Source organism: Podarcis raffonei, chromosome Z (genome assembly GCF_027172205.1).
Source record: "Podarcis raffonei isolate rPodRaf1 chromosome Z, rPodRaf1.pri, whole genome shotgun sequence".
NCBI lineage: Eukaryota > Metazoa > Chordata > Lepidosauria > Squamata > Lacertidae > Podarcis > Podarcis raffonei.
Genome location: NC_070621.1, coordinates 41,637,476 through 41,650,327, shown reverse-complemented (window position 1 = coordinate 41,650,327; position 12,852 = coordinate 41,637,476). Strand labels below are relative to the sequence as shown.

General features: G+C 45.1%; 1 protein-coding gene across 2 annotated transcripts in view; it reads right to left on the bottom strand.

Annotated features, from left to right (window-relative positions):
* The window catches only part of IL1RAPL2 (interleukin 1 receptor accessory protein like 2), a 497,457-nt gene that overhangs the window by 25,843 nt on the left and 458,762 nt on the right, over positions 1-12,852 (bottom strand). For both annotated transcript variants that reach the window (XM_053373742.1, XM_053373740.1), the window contains exons 7-8: positions 9,635-9,764; positions 3,981-4,126 (exon numbers count right to left, since the gene is read on the bottom strand). In XM_053373742.1, the coding sequence (XP_053229717.1) occupies positions 3,981-4,126; positions 9,635-9,764 (276 nt within the window). The remainder of the gene's footprint in view (positions 1-3,980; positions 4,127-9,634; positions 9,765-12,852) is intronic.

Below are 12,852 nucleotides of genomic sequence, written 5' to 3'. Positions count from 1 at the left end.
TTTCTCAACCTTGGGTCCTTAGATCCTGTTGGACTACTACTCCCATCATTCCTAGCCATCATGGCCAGCAGTCAGGGATGACAGGAGTTGTAGTTCAATAACATCGGTGGTTCCCAAGTTTGAGAAAGTCTGCTCTAGATGGAATACAACTCCCATCATCCCCACCCAGCTAATGGTCAAGGATGATGGTCCGACACATCTGGAAGACACTGCAGACAGAGCAACTACTTCCTTTAGCCACCTTGTGGGGAGCAACTACATTTTCAAAAGCTGAGAGGTTCACAATGAATTCTAAACACTGATTTGAATTACCAAGAATTCTTTTGCCAGCAGACTTCTAGAAGTAATATATTATTTGGAACACTAAGGTGGTTTCAATATTTTAGTGTACAGGATAAGCACTGAGCCGAACACCAGATGATTAAAATGCAAAAGGTAGATTCCTGCTTAGAATATGAAGTCCCCCAAAAAACACTTCACTCTTGTCTTGCATGAAGTAGACATTCTCAAACGCAAGTGCTAAACTGACACTGATGTCTTACTTCCTTTTAATCTGCAATGTGTAACTTGTCAGGAACTGGCAGAGCAAATCAGCCTGTACTCTTGAACTGAAAGACAAGTTGTTCCTCTTGTAAGATGTTTATAGAGTAGTTAGAATTATTTTTTTCCTGCATTAGGGAGAAAATGTTTATAAGAGGCTAACTAGTAAAGGTAAAGGTAAAGGTACCCCTGCCCGTACGGGCCAGTCTTGACAGACTCTAGGGTTGTGCGCTCATCTCACTCTAGAGGCCGGGAGCCAGCACTGTCCGCAGACACTTCCGGGTCACGTGGCCAGCGTGACAAGCTGCATCTGGCCAGCCAGCGCAGCACACGGAACGCCGTTTACCTTCCCACTGGTAAGCGGTCCCTATTTATCTACTTGCACTTGAAGGTGCTTTCGAACTGTTAGGTTGGCAGGCGCTGGGACCGAACGACGGGAGCGCACCCCGCCGCGGGGATTCGAACCGCCGACCATGCGATCGGCAAGTCCTAGGCCCTGAGGTTTTACCCACAGCGCCACCAGCGTCCCTAAGAGGCTAACTACACCCTGCATATATTTCCTGAAGCAAACATGGTTTTCAAATCTTGTGGCAGTCGTGGTAAGACAATTAGGGGTGAGGGAGAGGTGGGGAAACAGCAATTGGCAGAATGGGTGGCTTGGCAAAGGGTTAAGCACTCCTCCCCTTCACTATTTCGCCACTCTAAATTCTCCCCTGAAACAGCTTTTAATTTTAACAACAACAATAATGTTGGGGCTCAGTTAAATCTATAGGCATATATCATGTTGCTAGCTCCTAAGATTATTTTCTCCTCCTCATGGAAGTCTTAACCAATTTCCTTGTTCTGTATGGAGTGGAACTGTGACTAGGTAGATGGGCAACAGCAGAAGTGGTTGCTCTGCATGACCCCAGCAAAAAAGTATGTTCAGGCAGCATGGAAGCAGAGACTAGGTAGAAAAATCATTTTTATAAATTGACAAAACCAGTTTTTTTAAAACAACAACCAAGTCCTGTGAAAGATGCTAGAAGGGTTGCTGACCGTGGGGTATAGAATATGAACACCATGATACAATCATTTGGTTTATTATGACTCCAAGTCTTTGGGGAGCAAGTGCTGGATGTGTGCGATCACCCAGCACTGAGTGCAATGAGTCACAAACAGGTGGCTGAATTGCTGGGAGGAACTCTGAAATCCAGGGAAAGTCTGTACCTGGAAAAGAAACATCAGCATCACCTTAGCTGGCCAGCATTTGTGGCCCTCTTTGAGGTACGATCTTAGCCAGAGCTACCAGCAAATTTCAAAGTTCTCATGGCAATTTTAAAATGCATGTATGGTCTAGGTAAAATATTGATTCAGTGGTTCAATAATATAAAAATCACACAAACTACGTTGCATTGTAAAAAAGGTAAAGGTAAAGGTACCCCTGCCCGTATGGGCCAGTCTTGACAGACTCTGGGGTTGTGTGCCCATCTCACTCAAGAGGCCGGGGGCCAGCGCTGTCCGGAGACACTTCCGGGTCACGTGGCCAGTGTGACAAAGCTGCATCTGGCGAGCCAGCGCAGCACACGGAAACGCCGTTTACCTTCCCGCCAGTAAGCGGTCCCTATTTATCTACTTGCACCCGGGGGGGCTTTCGAACTGCTAGGTTGGCAGGCGCTGGGACCGAGCAGCGGGAGCGCACCCCGCCACGGGGATTCGAACCGCCGACCTTTCGATCGGCAAGCCCTAGGCGCTGAGGCTTTTACCCACCGCGCCACCCGCGTCCCTACGTTGCATTGTAGCCTCAGTCAAATACCTACACACAACCATAATCTGGTATTTCCATATCCTTAATTATTGCAAATCCCAGGCTGCATGTAGTGGTTTGGCTTCACCCTCAGAAGCCCACTCCATTGTCTCTCAAGACATATGCCAACAACTCACCCATCTATATTCCAAACAGGGGTGGGGGAACCTGTTGCTCCCTTGATACTGTAGGACTCCAACACCCATCAACCTAACCAGCATGGCCAATAATGAGGGATGATGGGCTTTGTAGGGCAGTAACAGCTGGAGGGCCACAACTTCCTCACCCCTGCTTTAGAATATGCTTCACTTGATCCATATTTCTGAGGTCTGTTCTCTCCACCCAACCCTGTGAGATTAGAGTGCCCATATGCTTCACTATTTAGAGGACACTATACAGAGTCCTCTATCCAAGTCCAGTTTAACGCTTAAGAAAAAAACATAAGGGGCTGTGAAGCGACCCACAAACAGTAAGATTGCAATACAGTTGTTGAGCAGGCACAATGGCCAATTTGCATCTCTACATGTAAGTTAGCATATGCACAATTTATGCAAATCTCTGTCCTCTTTAATCCTCTGTTTGGGTGATGCATTTCCTCTTTATTTGGCAGCCTATAAGCAGCTACCTTAGTAGAGGCAGCCTGTTTACTTAGATGCTTGTGAACATGCCAGTTCCTTTGTAAATCAAAGCTTATCACTCAGAAACAGACACCTTCTGAGCCTCCTCCTTCCACCCCGTTAGATAAATGATATTAACAAGTGTGAGTGACCTGGGAATGGTTAAAGGAAAGTCTGGCATGTTGGGAGGCTGTGCTGTGTGCGGAAGTGTAAAGTCCAGGGGTACTCAGAGAAGGGCCTCTGAAGATGACCTGATAAGCATGCGAATGATTTTATAAGGGGTTTGATGCACTTTTAACAGTGCTAAATTTCGATGGGTTGACAGCTGGTTAAGCTTCTTGCACATTTTAGAGATCCCTGTATTCTCATTTTCTATAGTTCTTCAAAATTCTTTGTACAGTGGTACCTCGGGTTACAGATGCTTTGGGTTACAAACTCCGCTAACTAGGAAGTGGTTGCTCCAGGTTAAGCACTTTGCCCCAGGATAAGAACAGAAATTGTGCACCAGCAGGAGACCCCATTAGCAAAAGCACGCTTCAGGTTAAGAACCGTTTCAGGTTAAGAACGGACCTCTGGAACGAATCAAGTTCTTAACCCAAGGTACCACTGTAATGTGTGGGGATTCTGTAGCTTGGTCGATGCCCAGAGTCATACAGGGACCTTGACAGCAGGAAATACCGCTGTGCCATGATGGCGAGTTGTACTGGTGGAATAAGATGAAAAGGTGGTGAAGCAGGTTTTCATCAAAGTAAGAAGTGGGTCAAATGTCTTCCCCATTTCTGCTTAAGGAGTAGCCGCGAATGTTGAGAAAATGAGATGGAGAAGACTGGGAGGAAAGCAAGATGGCAAAGGAGTATATAATGGCTCAAGAGTAGAAAATAAATTTGTGTATTTTATTTGTCGGGCAGTAGAGCTCTGGAAGAAATCACTGGAGATATTAGTTTGTAAATACTGTGGTGGGGGAGTTACCAGCTTAGTTTCTTCCAAAATCATGGTGTGGCCACAAAACAGAAAAAGGAGTAACACCCCCCCAATACCTCTTTTACGCAGAATGATGCTTGCACGTTTCCGTCCATTTCTGTTTTCTACGTGGCATGTATAATTGGCCAGATCTGGCTCCTTCACAACGTCAAAGATTAATGCCAACTCCACTATTTTTTCTCCAAGATGCTCTTTGAGAAGCCTAAGAGAAAGAATCATTTTTAGAAGATTGTCAGGCTCACATTGGCAGGGAAACTGAAGATGGATTGGATTTATTCACAAAGCATCTCTCTCCCTCTCCCTCCCCCCCCCACTTCCTCTGGATTGCATTATAGTATGAGTGCAAAAATTATCTTGTGGTGGAGGGGAAAGTGGGTCAAGGAAAAGAGGTAGATGAAAAAGAAGGGCAATAACATGCTTTCATGCAGAAGGTTCAGTCCTTGCCATTTCCGGTTAAAACAGGCCCACCAGATGTTTCTGAAGTATAATTCCTATCACCCCTGTCCATGGGTCATGCTGGCTTGGGCTTATGGGAGTTGGAGCCTGGCAACATCTGGTGGGAGTGATGACTGTTTCAGATTCTGGACAGCTGCTACCAGTCAGAGTAGATGATACTGGGCTAGGAGAAGATATAGTCTGACCTGATATAAGGCAGCTTCCTCTTTTAGTTATGCAGTGACCCTTTCTCACAAATATGCTGGGGGAAACCGCAGTGATCTAAGAATGTGATCTTCAGAACATCAACTCCCATGCATATCCTGAATTATGATTGTGGAATTGGAAAACACACACAAACAGTGGGCCAGATTCAACTAATGAGTCCCACTTGCGGAAGCCCTACAGTAACATCTGTTTGAGCAGTAGGGCTTTCCGCCTCCCTCCATATGTCCTACGCAGCGCTGGGGGGTTGGTAGAATCCCCCAAAAAAACAGTGGGGAGAGAAGAGGGGAGATCATTCTGTCTGGCAATCAGAAATGCTTGAGCTAATGGTAGAATTGCTGTAATCCTATGCTGAATTCCTCTTGGAGTTATATCATAAATTACGACATTTCACACAAAACTGTTGTGCTTCTTGACACAACATTTGGCAGAAAAAGACATTGGGTTGTATACTTAATCTGGTACCCCAGACTACTTGGGTACCCTAGTAAAGGGGTCCACGGATAGGGTTCTGTCTGAAAGCCCAGAGGTGGGCTGCTGGCCCATAGAACTTCCCTGAATGGCATCCTGGTGGGATTTCCCCATTAGATATGCATCAATGGATGGTGTCCATTTGCAGGATTGCCCCTGATGGAGATATCCACCAGCAAAAGGTTTGGCTGATTCAGGATGCTTGCCCTGTGCCCATTCCAAAATCCAGCTTACATCTGCAATCAATAAAGCTTTGGCCACTTTGATCCCAAGCTGGTGTCATGTCTTTCTTACTGCAATACACAGTTGTCAATCTCCTCCCTTGGTAACACTGGCCTGCTGCACTGTGGCCCTTAATCAGGTCTTGAGTTTACAAATGCATGAATGGTAGGGCCAGCCCTTGAAATACAAGCCTTGGGAACAGTGGCAGAGCAAGCCTGGGGTGCCTGGGTCGTGTGTGGGCCCTGCGCCCAGGGGCGGGGCCAGCCACCCGTGGGGCGGGGCCAGCTGGGGTACGATGCTCTGCGGGGCCTCCGAGAAGTCTGCCTGCCTCCTCCCACTCAGCCGCCCTACAGCTGGGGGGGGGGAGGCAGTGGGCGGACCATTTGGGGCAGCGCGGAGCCTGCGGGTGCCCAAGCCACCGTGTCACTCCCAGGAGAGATGTGTGGCTTGGGCACTCTGCAGGCCCTGCGGTGAGTTCCGCCCAGCATTTTGTCACCCCCCCTCTGTGGTGACACCCGGGGCGACTCGCCCCCACCTCCTTCCTCCGCCCCTGCTTGGGAACACGTTCTTTGTATCCAAGCCAGTTATGAAGATGTTGATGAGACCTGGTTTCATATATGACTAGCAACGACAGAGTGCCACATTTACATCTGTATCAAATTTAAGCTCAAGGCCTTTAACAACTTTGATACCTTCCCCCACCCCATGACTGAGTCATACAGATTTTGGTACACTTAGACTGCATATTTTCTACTTGCACCTGAAAGCTTCCCATGGAAGCATGGCCTCTTCTCAGAATCTAACAAACCATCTATGTAACAGCAGTGATAAGTGTTCTCACTTTGTCGCTTTGCTCCTTCCTATATTTCCTCACGCTGTTGGAGGTTTCACTATCCCCCTCATTATGTCATGTGGGTGAGAGTGCAAAGTGGTAAATTAATCAAGGAGGAGTAAAATAAGGGTTTAATTCAATGTGCCTCCATCCTCATACGCAAACCAGTATGAATCTCATTTTTTCTTATCTTAAAATAAAATAAACAGGAAACATGGTGTGCGAGGGGGTGGGTAGGGGACCAGAGATGGATAGAAAATTTAATAGTTTCTGGGAAAGCCTCTTGAGAAATTTGTACACTGTTTTATGGGCTCAACCAAAGAAAGAGAAAAATTAGCAACTGATAGGGTGATTTATATGCAGTAAAATTCAAAACTGAACAATTTTCCTCTGTTACAGCAGAAGCGGCAGTATTGAAATTCATTGCGGGCTGCTTCCCAATCAGACACAATTCACAACCCTCCAGGCAGGCTTAAAGACTATTATTCCTTGTTTAAGAGGACCAGTTCGATTTACACAATGTTTTTATTACAGCTCTTAAAAGCCCACCTGGCAAGGAGATTTCATTCTTCCCTCTTCCATGCTCCCCCCACCCCTCCCAATCAGCCATTCCTTTCAGCAGTGGATCAGCTGGACCCCACCATGTCAGGGAAAGACCTCAGAGTTGATCCCACATATTGCTGGATGATGGCAATATAGGCTGGGCTTTTCTCTTAAAGAGTCAGACTTCTTGCCTCTGTGCTACTGGTAAGACAGGTTGCTGGTTTTTACTGTTACTTTAACAGTTAGGAAGCCAAAGAAAGAAAGAAAGAGGGGTGTGGCTAAAAAGAACGGGTATTGCACTGGGTCTGGGGCTTTCTTCAAGGAGCAGATGATTCAACTGGGGGAAAGCATAATACTGGTGCCCATAGCACTTCTCAGGCACCCCAGGCTCTCAGCACAGCTTGGGATAGGGGGCAGTCCCCTACAGACTGCTCTCTTCCTTCTTAGCATTCCTTCACTTCCTCCATCTAAGAGTGAATAAGCGCTCCTTACAACAATGCTTGTAGTAAGTTACCTGTACCACTGGGAGCTGATAGACAGAAAGGCAACCTCTCCCCCCTCTTCCCTGATTCCTTCTCTTTCAGTAACTACTTGCTGGTAAAGTAGATCACTTCCTTTAAGGCTTTGCTTCTTGCTTCTTCTCCAAGTTTAGTTTGTTCAAGTCAGTATGTATGTGCCAGCGTGTGCTGTTTTTAATTTCTTGACTCCATCTTGGCAGCATGCAAGACCTATACTCAAGGCCTGCAGTTTTCTTTATTTATTTCAACCAGCGGTCTTAGCAGACTATTCCACCCCCACCCCCTGTACACTGCTGCAATAGATTTACCATGCTCTGACACTTTCCCAAAGCTGCAGATCCACTTGAATGCATCTAAATATCCTCTACTCCTGCTCCCTCCTTCCTCTTCAGGCCTTCATGCCCTCCTTGTTACAGTGGCCCCTGCCACCCGCTCATGGTGAGGCAGGGCTGGGGTGGAACAACCATTCCTCTGGAGCAAAGGTGAGGCATCTGTGCCCCTCCAGGTGTTGCTAAAACTCTAACTCCCATCAACACCAGCCAGCAGGGCAAAGGGTTGGGATGATGTGAGCTGAAGTTCTGCAACACCTGGTTCTCCACCCCTGCTCTGGAGGCTGGGAGCTAAAGGCTGGGAGGGTTTTATGAGGGTTCAAAGCCCTACCCAGAGTATAGTTGTAGGCCTTTCAGTTGGTCATGAGGAATATCTTACTTGTGAATAGCCCAATGGTGGGGAAATTCTGGTCAATTCAGGCAAGCCACATCTAGCTTTCCTCCACCTAATGCAATACCTGATGCAACTGGGCACTCTGCAATTCCAAAAAATCAGGTGATCGTTGGGGCTTGCATAAGATTGTGCCTTTACTTGCAGGGTTTGACTGCAAACAGCATGTGCAAAAAAAAGCTCATTTGATGTCATTGTGATGTCAGGTGGCTGACAGATGGTCAAACCCAGCCAACAGGACACAGGCAAGATAAAGACCCATTGGCCAGATTCAGTTACCCACTCCCATTTTTCCTAGTTCTTGCCTGCCTTCTACAGATCCCGAAAACCAGTCTCCCTTTAGGGGCAGATGAATATGTCAATTTCGGTTCTCATTTTCCTATCTTAAATTTAGTTCTTCACATTTCAGTTCTTCATATATATATATATATATATATATATATATATATATATATATGGACCCCGACCATTAGGTCCAGGTTGGCAGGAGCAGGGACCGAGCAATAGGAGCTCACCCGAGGATTCAAACCGCCGACCTTCTGATTGGCAAGCCCTAGTCTCTGTGGTTTAACTCACAGCGCCACCCATGTCCCATATATATATATATATATATATATATATATATATATATATATATGAATGAGAATGCTAATGAAAATTCAGCAGCATTTTAGTGCACATCACTTCTAATGCATGCATTGTTATATGCAGATTTGACAGTTTTGCAAAACAGTTTCCTCTTAAACTGTTTTGTGGGGTGTTCTCATTAATATATTGACTTTTAGGCACATTTCACCCTAAGCTTTTTTCCAAATTTACCAAAAGCTTTTTTTTGGTACATATTGTGTCTTTGGACAACTGCATCACAAAATATGGCAAAGTGTAGATATTGAAGGATAGCTGTTTTTTTGGTTTGCATGCAAAAGTGCGATTTAGGTGGTTTCTAATAAAAATGCAAACTAAACTGTATTTCATTTCCATCCCTATCTGCCTTTGATTGCATCTACTTCCTGTGGCCTTGTGAGTGCTTGTTTAGCTGAGACAGAACCAACCTTGCCACTGCTACCACCCCAGGTATGGCATGCTCCTGAGCTTGGCCAAGGTCTGACATGCTATCTCTCCCGCTTTCAAAATCACTTTACAAAGACATGCTTGCCCTGAGTGAGAAAAAAAACAGGAGAGGGCCATGCTGAGGCTGCAGAGATTGCAATTGTTCCAGTGCAACAAGGGATATTCACCACCCATGCACCACTTAATAGCAAAGCCAACAGAATTAGTAGATGTGAAAAGCACAGATTAGATGGTGAAAGCTGGGCACACAGTTGCTGAATGCAACATGTGGGTAGCATGCTTAGTTCAGGGGCAACTGAAGCTATATTTTTCTCAAAGGATGCCATCCATCTTTCAGATTACATTGATACAGTGCAATTAAGACAGTTTCCCAAGTGTTGTGGCAGAGGCCAAAAGCAGGCTGTGTTAAAGGCTAAAGAAGGTCCCCAAACCCAAGTAGAGATGCATTGGCTTTAGACAAGGGACTCCAGAGACATCTTTGCAGAATCTCTACAGTTTCTTCAGGAACAAGAAGGAAGCACAAGCCCAAATGATGCTAAGGAGTTAGCCATCTATCAATCAACAGCTAGACTAGGGAATGGTTCTCTGTTCAACACAAGCAGCCTGCTAAGTGCACAATTTTGAGATACATGGTTGTTGTTGTTGTTTTTAATTTTGGAGTGGTGCCATGTACCTGATTTCCCCTTCTTTAATGTGATTTTCGAGCTCTTCAATAAATCTCTCTCCTCGTGTCCAGTAGATCATTGGACCAGACTCTCCGCTGAACCCAAAAAATGCTTTGCAGGCAACTGTTAGTGGTTGACCTGAGAAAAGACACAGAACAAGGAAAGTTAGATGGATGGTTGTAAGGATGAGAGCACAATGGTATATACATTTCTTCTTCAAAGAGGTTTTTTTTAATAAAAAAAATCAGTTTTGGGATATAGCGCTGATGAGTTTTCCTTAAACCAATGAAACTTTATTTTAGCCTGAGGCAGGCATAGGCAAACTCGGCCCTCCAGATGTGTGGGGACTACAACTCCCATCATCCCTAGCTGACAGGACCAGTGGTCAGGGATGATGAAAGTTGTAGTCCCGAAACATCTGGAGGCCCAAGTTTGCCTATGCCTGGCTTGAGGGCTGCATTCCTTTCTCAGCAGCCTTCTGGGGGCTGCATGTAAATGATGGATGGGGCCTTTGTACAGCAGGCTTCTACAAATACACATCCCTCACTGTCTTCCATCCAGGGAAACAAGAGGCATTACCAGAGTTCAAGGACACATTCCAGCCAGGCAAAACCACTCAAGGAATGTATGAAACAGGGCCAGTGGGACTAGGGAGAGGCTGAGTAGAGTCCTGAGGATCAAACAGAGAAGCTCGGAGGGCTGCATTTGATATAGCTGTGTGTGTATGTGTGTGTGTTTGGCCTGAGGATAGAAATTTTGTGACACTTCTCCACACATTAACCCTATCAATTGGCTCATGCATGCCCCATTCTTTTGCCCCATGCTTTCTAGGCAAAGGTCCACACTTTCCCAGTCTGTTTCCAAGCATTTTTGTTTTGCCTCATTGCTTTCCCCAGGAAAACTCAATCATTACCGCTGAATTGGAGTAAATTACATACTGAGTTTCCTGCAGCTTGCCAATTGCTCCAATTTAGTGATAAAGAGCAAATTTTCGATGGAGGGGTGGGGATGCTGTTGGACCTTGACCTGGGAAGCCTGGACCTGTTCCTAGAAATGCAGAGCAAACGTAAGTGATAGTGAACTCTAAGTTTTTGTTCCACAGTCTGCCTTGAAGTAACAGAGGGCATCTCTATAAGGTTGCAGTTTTGTGCACAACTACTTGGGTGAAAGCTCCCTTGAACACGGTGCAATTTCCTTCTAAGTAATTTTGTAAGGAGCTGTGCCAATTAATATGCTTTTTAGAAATGTTTAACATGTGCTCATGAGTGTATATACAGCTCTTCTTTGATTTTTTTAGGGAGAGGCACTTATAGCAATGTGAGAAAGGAAGAAAAGCCCTGAGTTGTGGTCAATCAATATTGACAGCACCTGCCCTTTCTACAGTATATCACACTGGGAGGTACTAGTCAAACAGCTTGGGCTGCATGTTTCCTATTAACTGACCCACCAAGGTTTCTTTTTTTAAACCAAGAATTCAATGAGAGGAAATGGAAATATTCCAAAGAGATGTCTGATTTCTACAAAAGCAGAAAACATTTCCTGAAGGGATTCACACTGTTAGAAGAAATAAAATAATGGTGATGATGATGATAAACATTATTATTATTATTATTATTATTATTATTATTATTACTAACACAAAAATGCTGTAGGAATAGTTCGCCCCGTTTGCTAAGCAGACAGATTTGCAATCTGGCATGGAAATTCACTTCCTGAAATGTTTATTAAGTGCTGAATTTAAAGTGGTTAGGGCAGGGGGAGTGAGCAGACGAATCCTACTCATCTTCATCTGGAGGTGATATTGCTGGTTTCAAATGGACTTTCTGGTTCAGCTCTAAACTGCATTGAAAATACTTTATAAGAAAACCTATCAAGTTTTTAATACTTGTGTGCTGAACCATGCTTGGGGTTTGTGAATGGAGGAAATTGGGGATGAAATTTATTGGCGTAAGGAATGTTGAAAATTTCGGGGAACCTGGAATGAACATGGAATGGGCTGGTGGATGGAACTTTATCAGTTGAAAGCTGGAAGAGGGAACCGGTTGGAACAGAGGTGGAATTAGCTGATTACTAGGTCTAGTAGGGTTCATCCAAGACTTCCCAGTTTTCTGTGAATTTTTCATTTCTCCTCAAACACTCTGGGATTTGTGGGCAAAGGCACTTAAATAATGCAGCTGAAATCCAGAGAGAAAAGAAATCCTGATAACACTTTACAGATCAAAACTGAACAAAACCTGGTGTATAGTATCTGGAGAGACAGAGAACCTTTGCCTTTCTTAAGCCAGTCCTTGTACATAGCAGAGTGACATTTAACCAAATAAACAGAAGGAGACTCCCTCAGAACTGTACAGTCAATCAGGGCATGTGCTTACTTGGCAAATATCATGGAATTGCCTGGTTGCTAAGCAGTACCCCACTAGTGGTGGCCTTTGTGCTCTCAAAGCAACCTGTGTTTTGGCACCCCCTGAAGGGTGGCACCCAATGTGATTGCACCAGTCGCACTACCCTAAAACCACCTCTAATCCCACCCTAGGTTAGCTGATGTTCTGTAACCCTTAAGTTACAAACACAATGATCCCTGCTGTTGCACTTTCAACAGGGTTAAATCAAAGCAACTCCATGCTTCAGACAGGAAGCTGCTGGTGGTGCTTAGGATTGAACAGAACAAGAGAGGAAGTTCTTTTCTTTTCTTTGTTGCTATGCAAGAAGATGACTTCCTGTGCAGAGTAGCTTCTGCCTCTGTGCTCAACAGAGGTGGAGATGGGGGTGTGTGTGAGGAAAGAGCACATACATCATGCACAATCTTTGGGGTGCGCCCCATGGGGGCAATTTGAAAATTGGGAAATGCTGCTTCGACAAAGGTCCTCTTCCCTGGCTCTTGGGGCGTTGTCCAAGGTTTCACATGCAGTTTAATTGCACTGTGTATTAGAGGAAAGCACTTCGCAGCACTCTGGTTTTAATTACTTTCCTTTTAATATCTCCCTTGGTTTATCTAATTAAGCATCAAAGGCCTGCAGAATGCATACAGCATCTTTGTCTCAGATCGATGTCCCTTTTGGCCATCAGAAGTGTAGTCCAATAGTTTAAAGATGCACTGGAGGAAAAATGGGAGCAGAGTCGGCACATTCCTGACGCATTAACATTTAATAGGATATTTCAAGTGGCAAAAAGGAAAGGTGGGCTGAGTAGAGTGTTAGAACGTCATTAATTCTCCACTTTAAAGTGG